This window comes from Geotrypetes seraphini, chromosome 7 (genome assembly GCF_902459505.1).
Source record: "Geotrypetes seraphini chromosome 7, aGeoSer1.1, whole genome shotgun sequence".
In the NCBI taxonomy this organism is placed as follows: Eukaryota; Metazoa; Chordata; class Amphibia; order Gymnophiona; family Dermophiidae; genus Geotrypetes; species Geotrypetes seraphini.
The window spans coordinates 70097104-70112800 of NC_047090.1; the positions used below are offsets into that span (position 1 = coordinate 70097104).

Below are 15697 nucleotides of genomic sequence, written 5' to 3' on the forward strand. Positions count from 1 at the left end.
CTACTACCCTTAGTAAAAGGGGGCCTAAATATATTTACAGAATATTTTCTATTTAAACATTTTATTTGAGACCTTTTGATAAACAGATTACAAATGACTTATTTTATGAATGAAGTTTCAAAAAAACTAGAAAACGACTGTGGCTTGTTTTCTAAGAACCTGAATACAAGTGCAAAATTTCCAGTGATTTAATATTAACATAAGTAAATGTGCAAGACTAAAAGACAAACGTGAATATTAATTACAGCCAAATCTGAAACACTATGATATGACCAGCAAAATTTATTGTCACCACATATGTATTTACAAAATGTTAATTGACAGTTTTCTTTTTGAATATTCTTTAATATAATGACATAAAATGACATAATTCAACCTAACATTTTCAAAGATGCCAGTCTTATGAACAACGTGTAATACAGTGAAATGTCTATACATTTGCCATTGCTTAAAAATAAAACACCTGTACCATTTGCTGCACCTTGAAAATAAGGAAGTAAAAGGACAGGTCCCACAGATTAGGCTCTTCTTTGTATTTGGAGAGTTCCAAATTTTTTTTTCTTTTAAAGCCTTGATATTACAAATGGCTATTTGCTTCTTTAGATTTCATCCTGATATCTCATCTAGGAAGTACCCTCTGCAGTACCTCGTATTAATATTTCTTTTATACAGAATTTACATTTCCAAATTACTTTCTAAAAATGTTGCAAGTCATCCTGTGTTTCTGTTAGAGTACACAATGCAATCTTTGTGCTGAAAATTCCACCAGAGGATTTGTAAAAAATATAAATATAATAATTTTAGCCAATCTTCTGCCCAGTTGCTTTTATACCATGTTATTGCTCTCTCCAACTTTATCTACAAGCTGAGAAAAAAACAAACAAATGAAACAGGTTATAAAAATGGAAAGACGCATTATATTAATTCAAAATGCAATATCAAAAATAAATATTTCAGTTTCATAAGCATTAGGACTGACAATGATTTAAACTGAAGAGCAGTCATCAAGTTCTCATGAAATTTATGTGTAACATTTATAAAATTAAAAATGTATTTAAAATTGAAAAGTTATGGTGTTGCATAAATATATGTTTCCCATATAAAGATTTAAAAGTGCAACAAAAAAATGAAAAAATGAAAAAAAAAAACATACTAAAAGCTGTAACATGAACCATTATTACTTCAATCACAAAATAATAAAACAAAAAATCAAAAACTATCCACTCATGCATTAGTAAATCTGATAATTGAGGCATGTCAACTGACCATTAATGTAGATTCTCTTCTGAGCCCACCTAGGCTTTGAACAAAACATTAATTGGTTGCTCTTTTAAATACTTATCATCACAATTCTTATAATACATACATTTATTAATAGTGTTTATAGTAGAGTGTTAAACATATCACATTTTTAGATCTAGATCTTGGCTTGGGACCAATGCTCCCTCTAAGGAATGGCCGGGTGATTGCAAATTTTTTCTCATGTGAGCAACAAGTTGTAAACAACAACAATTTTCCAGATTTGCAAGCATTTTTGTGACCGACTATGTAAAATCTGTGTGTACAAGTGATTGCTCATGTGCTCAGCTTATAGGGAGAAATCAAAACACAAGGTGAAAACTGTGGAGTCATTGTTGACTCAGTTTAGAGGGAACATATGTGTCAGAGCATTTACCTCACCAATTCTTGGTAGAAACATCTATCATGCCTTTGTAAAAGGAGCCCTTAGTTTAGCCCTGTTTAGGATTTAGCCTAGTTTTAGCCTTTAGTTTAGGACTGTTAGACTACAATATTTTAACAATGAAAAACTCTCCAGTGATTGAAGAGAGGTCAATTTAGAAGGTTTGCATGGCTTTTACAAGTGAAAAAGAAGTGCTTATCTACATCAGGGTGGATAAAAATCTAGGGACCTGGATTGGCCACCATGAGAATAGGCTACTGGGCTTGATGAACCATTGGTCTGACCCAGTAAAGCTGTTTTTACGATGCTATATTAATGTGTGATTTGAACACTGTTCCCTTTGCTTGATCAGTTTGACAACAACAGTCTTTAACTAGTAATTACATATATCAAAAATTGATAAGCAATTAAGTGTGATATTATTAGTCTGAGGTTAATTTTTTTAAAAAATTGGGATTTTAAAATTTAAATCAGAATTTTATTTAAATTGGATTTTTTTTTAAATAAAATGAATTTTTGAAGAAAAATCTATCTAAAGATAATTTTCTATAATTACAACTAGATAATTTTCTAGTAATTACATATATCAAAAATTGATAAGCAATTAAGTGTGATATTATTAGTCTGAGGTTAATTTTTTTAAAAATTGGGATTTTAAAATTTAAATCAGAATTTTATTTAAATTGGATTTTTTAAAATAAAATGAATTTTTGAAGAAAAATCTATCTAAAGATAATTTTCTATTTAAGTTACTCATCATGAAATAAGGATTAGTTTTTAATTATGCAGCATGAGGCTATATATTCATGCAATGTATAAATTGTTTGGTAAATGAATTACATTAATCCATTCATAACATCACAGGCAATTTTCCTATGTAGAAGATATTATCACAGATGCTTGGTGTTGCATTTCTTAAAACTGTGAATTTGTGTCTGCAGAGATAACATGCTGCTTTTTCATAGCAAAAATGTTATAAAATATACAGAATTCAGAGAAAGACCATAGCCCCTTAGTTCCTATACAAATCAATGTACTAAGTTTATACATCTGCACAAGGAGCGAGGGTCAAGTAGTTAAAAAATGAAAGTGAAACCTTTTGAGTGGAATATTCCATAAATCTTGGGATCTTTGTGTGTATAGTCTGAGGTTAATCATATTCTCTTCTCCTTTGAGAAAACCTATAATGGCAATATGCCGTTGAAATTTTGCTATGTATGGTATGATATGATATGACATGGCATAAAAATAATACTTTACTGGACAAGGACACTATCTTTGCCTGGTACAATCCCGGTCAGCAGCACAGAAGGACTGCTGCGACCCAGGACCACTGGGACCATGATCCTGTTTGTGGTTTGGAGACTGGGATTGGAACCAAGGGGTGTGTGTGTGTGTGGGGGGGGGGGGGGGTTGAGTGACAGTTTGGGGCATTATGAACATCTAAACATCTATTTTGTTATTTCACAACACAGACATTAATGAATTTTTGAACAGGTTCTATGTCAGAGTTTCTCAACACATGGTACGCGTACTCTTAGGGGTATGCAAGCCGCTTGTTGGAGGTATGTGGCACTGCGTGGGTTTCCCCACTTCCCTTCTTCCTTAATCGCTGCCAGGGATCCCATGCCCTCATTCCTGCCTGCCAAAGCATCCCCGCTGCCTTCCTTCCTGCATTCTCCCATCCGCCAAAGACGACCAGAAAAGGCTTCCCTCCAATATCAGAGCTGACATCAGAGGGAAGCCTTCCGGGTCAGTGGGAGATCCCAGTTACCTCCTTCAGGGGTGCTCCTTCCAGCCTTCCAGCCACACAGGGATGCATCGCAGGCAACGGTTTTTGCACGCTGCACATGGCTGACCCAGAAGCCTTCTCTCTGATGTAAGAGGGAAGGCTTGTAGGTCAGCCACGTGCAACGTGTAAGAACCGCTGCCCGCGACGCGTCCCTGTGCGGCTGAAGGCAAGAAGGAGCAGCTCAGCTGGACGGCCCTGAAGGGAGGGAGCAAGCAAATTGTAGCAAGTAAGGGAGAGAGGGGACATGATCATGGGACAAAGGCTGGAAGGGGGGCATGAACTTAGGACACAGAAGGAAGGCGGGGTATGAACATGGGACACAGAAGTTAGGGAGGAAGGAAGCACTAACTTGGGAGAATTGTTGGGCATGAGTGTTTGAGTGAGGGAAAGAGATGGTGCACATGGGGAAAGGAAGAAAGAGGAAAACTGTTGGGCATAGAGAGAGAGAGATGACTGAGATAGAGATGCATGGGGAAGAGAAGGATGAGAGGGAGAAATGCTGGGTATGGTGGTGGAGAGGAAACAGAGGGACAAATTGAAGGGGATGCAAGGGGGAGGAATGTTGGACACAGTGATGAAGGGAGAGATGTGGCATGATGTTGGAGAGGGGTGATAGAAGGAGAAATAGGCATGGGGGTGGTGGGCAGTGGTGAAAAATGCTGCACATGATCCGGGGGATGAGAAAGGGAGAAAAGTTGGATTTGGCTATAGAGGAGGTGGAGAGATGCACTCTGGATCTCTCTCTCTCTTTCCCCCACTCCCTTTACAGCAGGGGAGGGAATGAAAGAAGGCCAGTGAGAGAGAGAGGGAGACATGTTGCCAATGGAGGTAGAGGAGAGAGGAAGAAAAGTTGGACTCGTGGAGGGACAGAGAGAGAGAAATATTGGTTGGGGAAAGGAATGAGGTCCGGAGTAGAGTGGCGCGGGGACAGAAATCCCACCCGTCCCCAGGAAGAATCCCACCTGTCTCCGCGAGGAATCCCTCTGTCCCCACCCGTCCCCGCGAGGAATCCCCTCCGTCCTCACCCGTCCTTATAAACTACAGAAATAGTTATTTCATTTAATTATGCTACTGAATTAAAGGCTCTGGTAGAAATCCATTTACAAATAAGCAAAAAGACTTTATTAATTTGGAAATAGTAATTGGGAAGAATACATACTTTGTAAACGGGTTTCTACCAGAGCCTCTAATGTTTATAAATTTTTATCAACACAACTAATATACTACTTTATCCTAAAGCAAAAAAAAAAAAAAAGAAATAGAATTTTTTTCCTACCTTTATTGCCTGGTTTCTGCTTTCCTCATGTTCTCATTCAATTCCTTCCATCCACTATCTCTCTTCTCTCTGCGTCTTCCATTTGCTCTGTTACTGTGCCTCTCCCTTTCTCCCCCCTTCCAAATTGGTCTGGCGCCCATCTTCTTCCCTCCGCTCCCCCCATAGACTGGCATCTCTGTCTTCTTCCCTGCCAGCGTCTTCTCCCAACTCTCTCTTCCCCATTTCCTTTCAGCGTCCTTCTCCCCCCCATTTTCCCCATGTCCTGCAAGCATCCTTCTCCCCCCTCTATCTTCCCCATGTGCTCTGTGTCCTTCTTCCCCCTGTCTTCCCCATATCCTTTCAGCATCCTTCTCCCCCCTCTGTCTTCCCCATATCCTTTCAGCGTCCTTCTCCCCCCGTCTTCCCCTTGTCCTTTCATCGTCCTTCTCCCCCCTCCATCTTCCCCATGTCCTTTCAGCGTCCTTCTCCACCCGTCTTCCCCATGTCCTTTCAGTGTCCTTCTCCCCCCTCTATCTTCCCCTTGTCCTTTCAGCGTCCTTCCCCCCCGTCTTCTCCATGTCTTTTCAGTGTCCTTCTCCCCCTCCTTCTTCCCCATGTCCTTTCAGCATCCTTCTCCCCCTCCGTCTTCTCCATGTCCTTTCAGCGTCCTTCTTCCCCCCCATCTTCCCCATGTCCTTTCAGCGTCCTTCTCCCCCCTCAGTTTTACCTTAAGTGTCTTTTCCTCTCCACTCCATCTTTCCTCCCTTTCTCCCTCCCTGCCCCTTACCTTTGTGGCGCTTCCCCGCTCGACTGACAACAGAACATGCCCGGTCCGACAAACCTCCCTGCCTGTAGACGCGAATCTAAATTACCTTCTTACAGCAGCTGGAGTATTGAAGCTGCTGTAAGAATGTAATTTAGATTCGCGGCTACAGGGCAGGGAGGTTTGTCGGACTGGGCCTGTTGTCGGTCGGTCGGAGGAAGCACCACAAAGGTAAGGGGACCTGGCCGGCTGTGCATCCCCCCCCTATGGCTGCACCCGGGGCGGACTGCCATCCCCGCCCCCCCCCCTTGGTACGCCACTGCCGATCGCAGCACACAGCCGATCGGAACAGAAGTCTTCCCGATGTCAGCGCTGACGTCGGAGGGAGGGAGGGCTTTGCTTAAGCCCTCCCTCCGACGTCAGCGCTGACATCGTGAAAAACTTCCGTTCTGATCGGCTGTGTGTTGCGGCAGGGCAGGTAGGGAGAAGACGAGCCTCGCATCCAACCCCACAGGAACCCCGTGACCCTCGGAGGTGTCCCCACGGGATCCCCGTGACCCTAGGGGGCGTCCCCACGGGATCCCCGCGACCCAAAGGGGGAACCCACGGGTCCTGCGGGATTCCCGTCGTCCTAGTTCCCGTGCAGCTCTCTAGTCCGGAGGAGAGGAAGCGTGCAGGAGGCAGAAAAAAAGAAATATTGGATGCAGTCAGAAGGAAGTGCAACCAGAGACTCATGAAATCACCAGACAACAAAGGTAGGAAAAATGATTTTACTTTCAATTTAGTGATCAAAATGTGTGAGTTTTGAGAATTTATATCTGCTGTCTATATATTTGCGTTATATTTGTCTATTTTTCTATAGTTGTTACTGAGGTGACAGTGCATATTTTAAGGTAATCTGCCTTGAACTCTTTGAAAAAAAAAAAAAAAGAATATAAATGATAATTAACATTTTCTTTGCATACAGTGTGCTTTGTTTTAATTTTGTAGCTACCATTATGTATTAATAACGTTATATTGTGTATATAAAAAAATGAATGGAAGAAATTATATTACAATTAGTACTATTATTTGGGGGTGGGGTCAGGGGTCAAGCTTGGGCGGGGTACTCGGTTGATATTTGTTAGACTTAGGAGGTACTTGGTTTGAAGTAGTTAAGAAATTCTGCTCTATGTCAATAGATCCTATTCTAAAATAGTACTGGGACTTCAGACATCCTGAATTGATGTCTGTTTTTGTACTTAAACATCCTTTCTAAAATTCTCCTCCATTTCTTTTGCCTCTGCGGACTTCTGAAGGTTCATGGATACTGTTTTTCCCCTCCTTTCCTTTTTGCCAGACGTTTAGGTTGACTAGAGCCAACTTAAAAGATAATCCACCACTATGGTGGATAAGTTGCCTTCCTTGAACGGTACTAAAAGATGATATTAGGACCTGCCGCAAAGAATGTATAGTTATCTTTTCCTTTTTCTAGTTTGCGGCTAGCTAGATTAATTTCATTTAGTTCAACTTGAAGTCAAGCTCTACTTTGATTGCTAAGAAAATTTTGTTAGCTGTGATAAACATAGGATTTTATAATGAATCTGCTGTTAGGAAACTGTTTCATACTTTTATTATGGTATATGTGTTGCCATGCTACAATAAATTATTATTATTGCAGAATCTGATTATGTTCCATATGCAGTTCTTATTGCCAGCAGATACAGTAAATTCAGGAGCAAGGACAGGAGTAAATGTTTACAGATACCTCCCTACACTCCCCAATTCCTGGAGACTTGCATCAGCAGTTAATACCACATGACTTAGGAGGATCCAAAGAAATCCCCTTTAACAGATGACCCAGACCATCTCATCAAATCAGATTCCTTTGAACATTTCTGGAAAGGGGAAGGCAAGCACTAAACTCCTGTAAGCAGGTGGCTCAACAAGAAAACAATGCCCTCTGAAGGAGGCCATATATGGTCACTCACCAAGGCATCACCTCTAGGGTCCCTGTCATAGTCCCAAGAAGCTTGAGATAATCCCATGCCCAAACTTCCTCCTGGGCACAGAAAGCCCTTTTCTGGGACTGAAGCATGAGATTTTGTTTCACTGGCAGAACACAGACCCCTGTTTGGTGTCTCAGCAAATGCCATGATATTCTAGGTCCTGAGAAGGCACCAGCAGAGTCTTGATGTAATTCACCACCCATCTGAGATGCTTTAGGAGAGGGATCACTGCTGCCATTGTTTCCCTGAATTCCAATGGGGAATGGGCTGAAGTCAACCAGTTGTTAGAGTAGGGGTACACCCAAATTACCTACAAGTGGAGGGAAACCACTACAATAATCTTGGATAAAGGTTGGAGGTGCAGTGGCCAAATTAAAGCGCAATACCTTGAACTGAAAGTATCTGTCCATAACACAGAACTGCTTGGCCTGATTGAAGTGATCACCAATCTTTTATACATAACCGCAGCACTTGGAGGGAGGGGCAACTCTTTTCGAATCCAGAATGGGTTTGAAGGAGACACTGTTCTTGGGGACTACAAAATGTAGTAGTATACCTCAACCTGTATGCCTCAGCCCCTAGACTACTTAACCATTGCAAGGTGAACTACACTGCCTCTCTTTTGAGTAAGGCTTCCCTACAAGGGGATGCCATAAAGGTATTAAAATGGGCTCATCAAATTCCAGGGCAAAGCCCTACTGTACCACCTACAAACTCATTCATTGGCTGCTATTGAAACCTGAGAAACCGTTTTCACATGAGAAAAATAGCAGTCAGAATCCCCAATCTCATAAAAATTCCAACAAACACAGAACTACCCAAAACAAACTCCATCGCAGCAGCTCTAGTTAAGGCCAGATCTGTAAATGGCAAAGACTTCTTCCTTCTAGATAACAGACAACAGATGGGATCTCCTATTAGTAACTGAAACATGGCTAAAAGACGACGACGGACCACCCTAGGTGCTCTATGCCCTCAAGGTTACCAAGTATTAGCATGTTCCCGCCCTATAAAAAAAAAAAAGTGGATGGGATTTCAGCTATCATAAAATCCAAATTAAACCCAAGACACATAAACTCCATCTGACAAGAAGGCCTGGACGGCCTCATCTTCTCAATAGGCCATGACAGAAAAAACATATTCATACTAATCTTACAGAGCCCCCTCCTCTTCAATGTCTGTTCTTGATGAACTAATAACTATTATAATAACTATTATAAGCAATCTCTCAGTCAACCACCAACAAATTATCTTAGGAGACTTTAATTTTCCGGAATACCCAGAAATCACTGGTGCACCAAGGGAATTCACAAAGACACTGTCCGACCTTGGTTTCATCCAACAAGTCCACTCCCCCACTCACTCCTCAGAGAACACTCTAGACCTGATCTTCACCTCTAAAGGCCCGCTACTCGATAACAAAGCAACCCTGCTGACAAACATTCAGGTCCCTTGGACTGACCACCATGTAATCTCATTCAACCTACACATCAAGACCAAAGGGCCAATAGAAAGCCCAGCTTCACAAAAAACAACCACATTCGACCCAAAGACAGTCAACCTTCATGATTTTTCCTTAGGCATCTCCAAAATAGACCTAAACACAAGTTCCACAACCAACTCACTAGAGGAAAAGGCACAGACATGGCATTCTGGCATAAAGTCACTGTACGAGAAATTGGCAAGAGTCAAAACAAACACAAGATCCTTCTCTTCTTCCTGGTTCACAGAAAGCCTGAGAGAACAGAAAAGGAAAGTCAGGAAAGCGGAAAAAACCTGGAGCAAAACGTACAACGCCAAGGAAAAATCCACCTGGAAAAGCCTCTTGAAAGATTACAAACTAGCAAACTCGAAATAAAAAAGGCATACTTCACAAACCTAATGTCCAAAATCTAAAAAAGATCAAAGGCCTTTTTCTCACTGTCAAAAAACTTTTTCACCTCCTCCCAAGGATCACACTGCATCCAAAAATCAAACCTAGACAAATTTCTTCCATGACAAGATATCAAAGATACGAGAATTTTTAGTCCTAGAAGCCAAAGCTCTATCAAGCACCCTGAAAACTCTACAAAACAACCTACACAAGACAGAAACGCTAAACAGCTTCACACCAGTTTCCATTGACGACCTAAAAAGTACAACATCAATCCTGGACCCATGCCCATCCACCACACTTCTAGCTACCTGAACTCCATCTTACCTCTAATTAACGAGTCCCTAAAATCAGGCATAATACCAGAGCTGGAAATCTGCTGTAGTAAGACCACTCCTTAAAAACCCACCATGGACCCGGACAATTCAAGCAGCTACAAACCAGTCTCAAATCTCCCATTTATCTCAAAAATACTAGAAAAGAGTGCTCACACAACTACGAGAATTCATGGAAACAAACACCACCCTATCCAACTTCCAATCAGGATTCTGGAAGCACCACAGCACAGAAACAGTGCTTCTAGACATTATAGATGACTGCTGTAAAATCCTTGATGAGGGGAAAGACGCACTGCGTGTACAACAAACTTTTAATAAACTTGAAACTTGATCCTACTACTAGACCTGAGTGCTGCCTTTGATAATATTGATCATTCAATCCTCCTATCCAGACTACACTCTATAGGAATCCGTGATGTCGCACTGACATCTCCTCCTTTTTAAATGAAAGGTCTCAAACAGTACTATTGGAACCCTCCTTATTGGAACCAAAACCTCTCAACTATGGAGTGCCCCAGGGCGCATTATTATCCCCACTCCTCTTCAACTTGTATGTCAAACTCGACATCGCAAAAAAATACCAAATCAAAATAAACTCGCATGCAGATGACATACAGCTCTACCTTCCCCTAGGTCAACATCGAGATGCACAAATAAAAAAACTTCACTGCTGCTTAACAGAAATAAAAAAAACTAGATGACTGCAAATAAACTGCAACTCAACGCATCTAAAACTGAACTTTTCTGGATACATAAGGGCACCTGCGCATACCCCCGCCCATCTCTCTCCTTGGAATGATTTTCTACTCAAACTTGTCGCTCTCAGACCATGTATCAAAATTAGTGTCATCTTCCTTCTATTACCTCCGCCAACTAAAGTGCATCTGTGCTTACTATATTTTTCGCTCCATAAGACGCACCTGACCATAAGACGCACCCTAGATTTAGAATAGGAAAACAAGAAAAAAAAACATTCTAAACCAAATTGTGTACTAACATATACCAGGCTCTGCACCCAGCCCCCCTCACTCACTGCCAGGCTCTGCACCCAATCCCACACTCCTTGCAAGGCTCTGCACCCTGTTCCCCCTCTCCTACTAATGCAATTTTTTCCTTTTATTATTCACAACAGATATAAAGTCTCAAAACTGACACATTTCGATCACTAAATTGAAAATAAAATAATTTTTTCTACCTTTGTTGCCTGGTGTTTTAATTAGTTTCTGGTTGGACTTCCTTCTGACTGTACATCCAACATTTCTTTCACAATCCAGCCCCATCCCCTTTGGGTCCAGGTTTCTCTCTTTTTTCCCTCTGCTTACCCTCCCAGATCTGGTGTCAGTTTTCCTTTGTACCTACCACCACCTTTGGTCCAAGCCTCTCTCTCTCTGTCTTTCTTCTGCTTACCAACCCCCTCCCCCCATGTCCAATATTTGTTCTCCTTTCTTCCAGGTCTTTCTCTGCTTCTCTTTCTCTCCTTTCTTCCTCCCTTCCTGGTCCAGAATCTTTCCACCTCTCTACAGTCTCTCTTTCTCTTCCCTCTATACACCCCAAGTCCAACATCTGCCCCCTCTCTTCTGCCTCCCCTTTGTTTCAGTTTTCTCCCTCTATCTTCCTTCTGCTAACATTTTGAGTCTTCCCTTCTAGTCCAGCAACCACCCTGTCTTCAAGTCTGTTTCCCATCCTTTTCTGTCTCTATCACTCCCCCCCATGTCCAGATCCAGTGTCCCGTCAGGGCCCTCATGATGGGCGGGGCTTTACCTTCCCTGCTTCCTGTGAGGTCGTTGTCTCCAGCTCCCAGATGGTGCTGGGTTGAGCTGGGATGGTTGATAGAAGCCCTCATAGTGCAGGGCTGCAGCTTCTGTCCGGGTCCGAATTCATGTTCCGGAGTTGGCAGGCTCTCATTGCCTCCCCAACAGTTGCTCTTCTTGCTCGCTACCTGGGGCAGGAGATCAGGGGAGACACAGCCCTCCTTTTCTGTTGAGAGATCATCTTCGGCGCTGTAACTGCCGCTGAACTAATTAGGGCAGCCTGGAGAGTGAACCTAGCAGGCTACCGTTGGCCTCCGAAGCACAATTCCTCTACTGCGGTCCCGCCCCTTCTCTGACGTCAGGGATGGGATTGCGGCAGAAGCAACGTGCTTCGGAGGCCAATGGCAGCCTGCTAGGTTCACTCTGCAGGCTTCCGTAATTAGCTTAGCGGCGGTTACAGTGCCGAATACGACCTTTCTCGTTGGGTGTGGGAAGCAGGTTGGAGGTAAGGAACCCCTCCCCTCCTGTCACGAGCCTAATTAGTTTTAAAGGGGGGAATCCGGAGGACGCTGTGTGGGAACCAAGAAGACAGCCGGGTGCTCACAGACGCTAGGGAGAGCAGTATTTGGCACTGGCCTTTAAAAAGGTACGATGGGGTGGGGGTGGGGTGTTTAAAAAAAAAAAAAAGTATCTTCACTGCATAAGACGCACCGACATTTCCACCCACTTTTGGGCGTAAAAAAAGTGCATCTTATGGAGCGAAAAATATGGTATTTCTCAGAAAGCGATTTCGCCCAGCTACTATATGTGTTTGTACTATCCCGCTTAGATTACTACAACGCTCTACTAGTGGGCATACCAGCAAAACACTCTCCCGGCTCCAAGGTGTGCAAAATGCCGCTATCCGACTCCTAAAAAACTTGGGCTTTCGCAACCATGTCATCCCTGCACTAACATCCATGCATTGGCTTCCTATCCAAAAACGATGTACCTTTAAAGCCTTGGTGTTAGCCTTTAAGACTTTCCACAAAATGGCACCAAACTACATAGCATCTAAACTACAAATTTATGTCCCCAACCGATCACCTGGATCCAAAACAGAAAAATGGCTGGTCCTGCCACCTGGCCGCTCACTCACGTCTGATACATCCCAAAGACGCTCATATTCTCACTACATACCCAGAATGTGGCACATCATCCCCTCTTCTATTAGATCACTAGACAGTCTTTGGAACTTCAGAAAAGCTGTGAAAACCTTCCTCTTTACAAACCCAGCACCTTGAAGACCCACGTCTACACCCGGACAGATGGATCTCAAAGACATGATCTAAAACTCCAAACGGAATCTCACAAATATTTGCATGCCACCACAAATATAACCTGAATTACGACATTCTCCGATAACAAACATGCACCCACTTACTAAGAAAGCTATCTTACCTCCAAGTGATATCTACACTGAATGTGCTGAAATTAAATCCACCCTATGCCCTCTAAGTCAGTATTTTCTATCTGTATGTTATGTCTATACTGTAATCAAACCCTTTTATCTTTACTGTAAATGCTATAGAATCTGTATTTCTCACCTAAGTATGTCCTAACCGTACTATGAATGTACTCTTGTAACCTGTTCTGGGCTCCTTTGGGAGAACGGGCTAAATAAATGAATAGAATAAACAAATAAAAATAAATAAATTGGCATTGATGACAGACAACTCATAGAAAAAAAATAAAATAAACAGACAGAACTTGCTTGTCACCTGAACCTCTAAGGAATCCAGTTGATCCTCACTGGAGGCCCTATACAGCCGAGTACAGTACACCAGAATACCTTACCCTCTGATATTCTCAAAAGAGACACCCCTTCTGAACTTTCACAGATGTCGAGATCCCAAAGGACTATCTGCTCAAATTGCAACAGACCCAGCTCTTGGAATACGACCTCTCCCTTGAATGGTGAGAGACACAAAGCTTGGGTAGTCATTCATAAGAATATAAGAATAGCCTGGCCTTACTGGGACATGGATTCCCCCAGGTCATTCACCAACTTTTCCAAGTCCTCACAAAAGAGAAACCAGCCTCTAAGGCCCATCCAGTTTAGGTGCTTTAGAGGCAGCATAAGCCACTCAATGCTGCAGCCACAGCCAATCTATGAGTCACAGCAAGGGAAGGTATCAAAACTGAACGCATGTGGATGAGCTCATAAAGCACATTCACAAGAAAGGATGCATCTGATTCCAGGTGGGACACCTCTGAGGACTCTTGCAACTGCCGAGACCAATAGTCCATGCAAGAGGGACCTATCTACAAAGTCCTTGCACACAGAGGTCTGCACCCTGATGGCTTACGGGCAAAGGCTTACTTAAGGAGCTGCTGTACTTTCCAGTCATGAGCATCCTTTAATGCAGTCACCAGAATAGTAGTCTTCTTGGTCATATGGATGACCAGCATTTTTGGAGATGAATAACCTGTAGAGCCTGCCCAAAAACTTTGTACCTGGAGAATAACCTTTGGGGTTTCCTACTTGGTTAAAAACCATCTGGGACAGGGTCCTGTGAAGCAAAAATACCTTCAGAAGTAGGACAGGATTCCCATCAAAGTCTCTCTCTAGGTTGATGCCGATGTATGCAGGGTCTAGGAGTCTAAGTCAATAAAATTAGAAAGGTCATCCTGATTGATGAGTCAGACCACCTGAATTGAATCCTTTAACTTCTCAATGCCTAGCTCCATGAATCTTTTAGTGAACACAGATGGGAATAGGGCCTAATCCACGTCAGAGCCCCTGCTATGGTGCTTGGAACTCTTACAGCAGCTGACTGAGCCCCTACACTCCCATATCTCGAGTGTGACCACTTTAGAGTATGTATGGAACTCGGTATGATTGTTTCTTTCCTTTTAACATAAGGCGTTCCTTTCCTTATTTGATAGAGACTGATTATTTTGTAAGCTGCTGTGACTTCTAACAATCAGCGGTATATCAAGTGCACAATAAACAAACAAACAAGGAACATAAGAATTGCTGCTGCTGGGTCAGACCAGTGGTCCATCATGCCCAGGAGGCCGCTCACGCGGTGGTCCTCTGGTCTAAGACCAGTGCCCTAACCGAGACTAACCCTATCAGCGTATGTCCTTGTTCAGCAGGAAGTTGTCTAACTTTGTCTTGAATCCCTAGAGGGTGTTTTCCCCTATGACATATTCCAGAAGATTGTTCCAATTTTCTACCACTCGCTGGGTGAAGAACTTCCTTGCGTTTGTACGGAATCTATCCCCTTTCAACTTTAGACAGTGTCCTCTCATTCTCCCTACCTTGGAGAGGGTGAACAACCTGTCCGTGAACAACCTACCAAGTCTATTTCCTTCAGTACCTTGAATGTTTCGATCATGCCCCCTCTCAATCTCCTCTGTTCGAGGGAGAAGAGGCCCAGTTTATCTAATATTTCGCTGTACGGCAGTTCCTCCAACCCCTTAACCATCTTAGTCGCTCTTCTCTGGACCCTTTTGAGTAGTACCGTGTCCTTTTTCATGTATGGCGACCAGTGCTGGACGCAGTACTCCAGGTGAGGGCGCACCATGGCCCGGTACAGTAGCATGATAACCTTCTCTGATCTGTTTGTGATCCCCCTTCTTTATCATTCCTAGCATTCTGTTTGCCCTTTTCGCTGCCGCCACATATTGCATGGATGGCTTCATCGACTTGTTGATCAGAACTCCCAAGTCCCTTTCCTGGGAGGTCTCCCCCTCAACAAGACCTGCCCAATACAATTTTTATTTATTTTCAACATTTATAAAATGCCTATAAGGCTACGTAGTAGACAGTGTGATTGATGATCTGTAACATCATCCCAGGGACCCTATCTGGGGCCTTATTGAAGTTTCAATCTCCAAGGGATGATTACAGATCCCATCTGCCCATCTAAGGGGAGTATACTCTTCAAATCACACGGAACTTTGGTGGGCCAGCTGCAAAATGGCCACTGTTCCTATCAAAGTCAGGATGACTGCGGCTGGCATGGTTGTTATCGGGAGAGAGCCCAGCATTGCTTTGATTCCTTTCACAGAGTCTCAAAGGCATAATGGAGCTGAAATCCGCTCTACTGAACAGTGCTGCCAGGGCAATAAGACCCAGCAGCATTATTCAGCAGGATCCACCAGTCACTGAAATGAAGATGCAGACTGCAGACCCAAGTCCCAGCACTCACCCACTGAAAAGATCTGTGCCTATCTGCCCTACCGTCAATGTCTGGGTTACAAGCCCT

At 43.0% G+C, this 15697-nt stretch overlaps 1 protein-coding gene across 2 annotated transcripts in view; it reads right to left on the reverse strand.

Moving 5' to 3' along the window:
- Positions 1 to 259: 259 nt before the first annotated feature.
- The window catches only part of GOLT1B (golgi transport 1B), a 59104-nt gene continuing 43666 nt past the window's right edge, over positions 260 to 15697 (reverse strand). The window contains exon 5 of one of the 2 annotated variants that reach the window (XM_033952268.1): positions 260 to 865. In XM_033952268.1, coding sequence (XP_033808159.1) covers positions 827 to 865 — 39 coding nt within the window. In that variant the 3' untranslated portion in view covers positions 260 to 826. The remainder of the gene's footprint in view (positions 866 to 15697) is intronic. The other variant, XM_033952269.1, reaches the window with a different exon arrangement.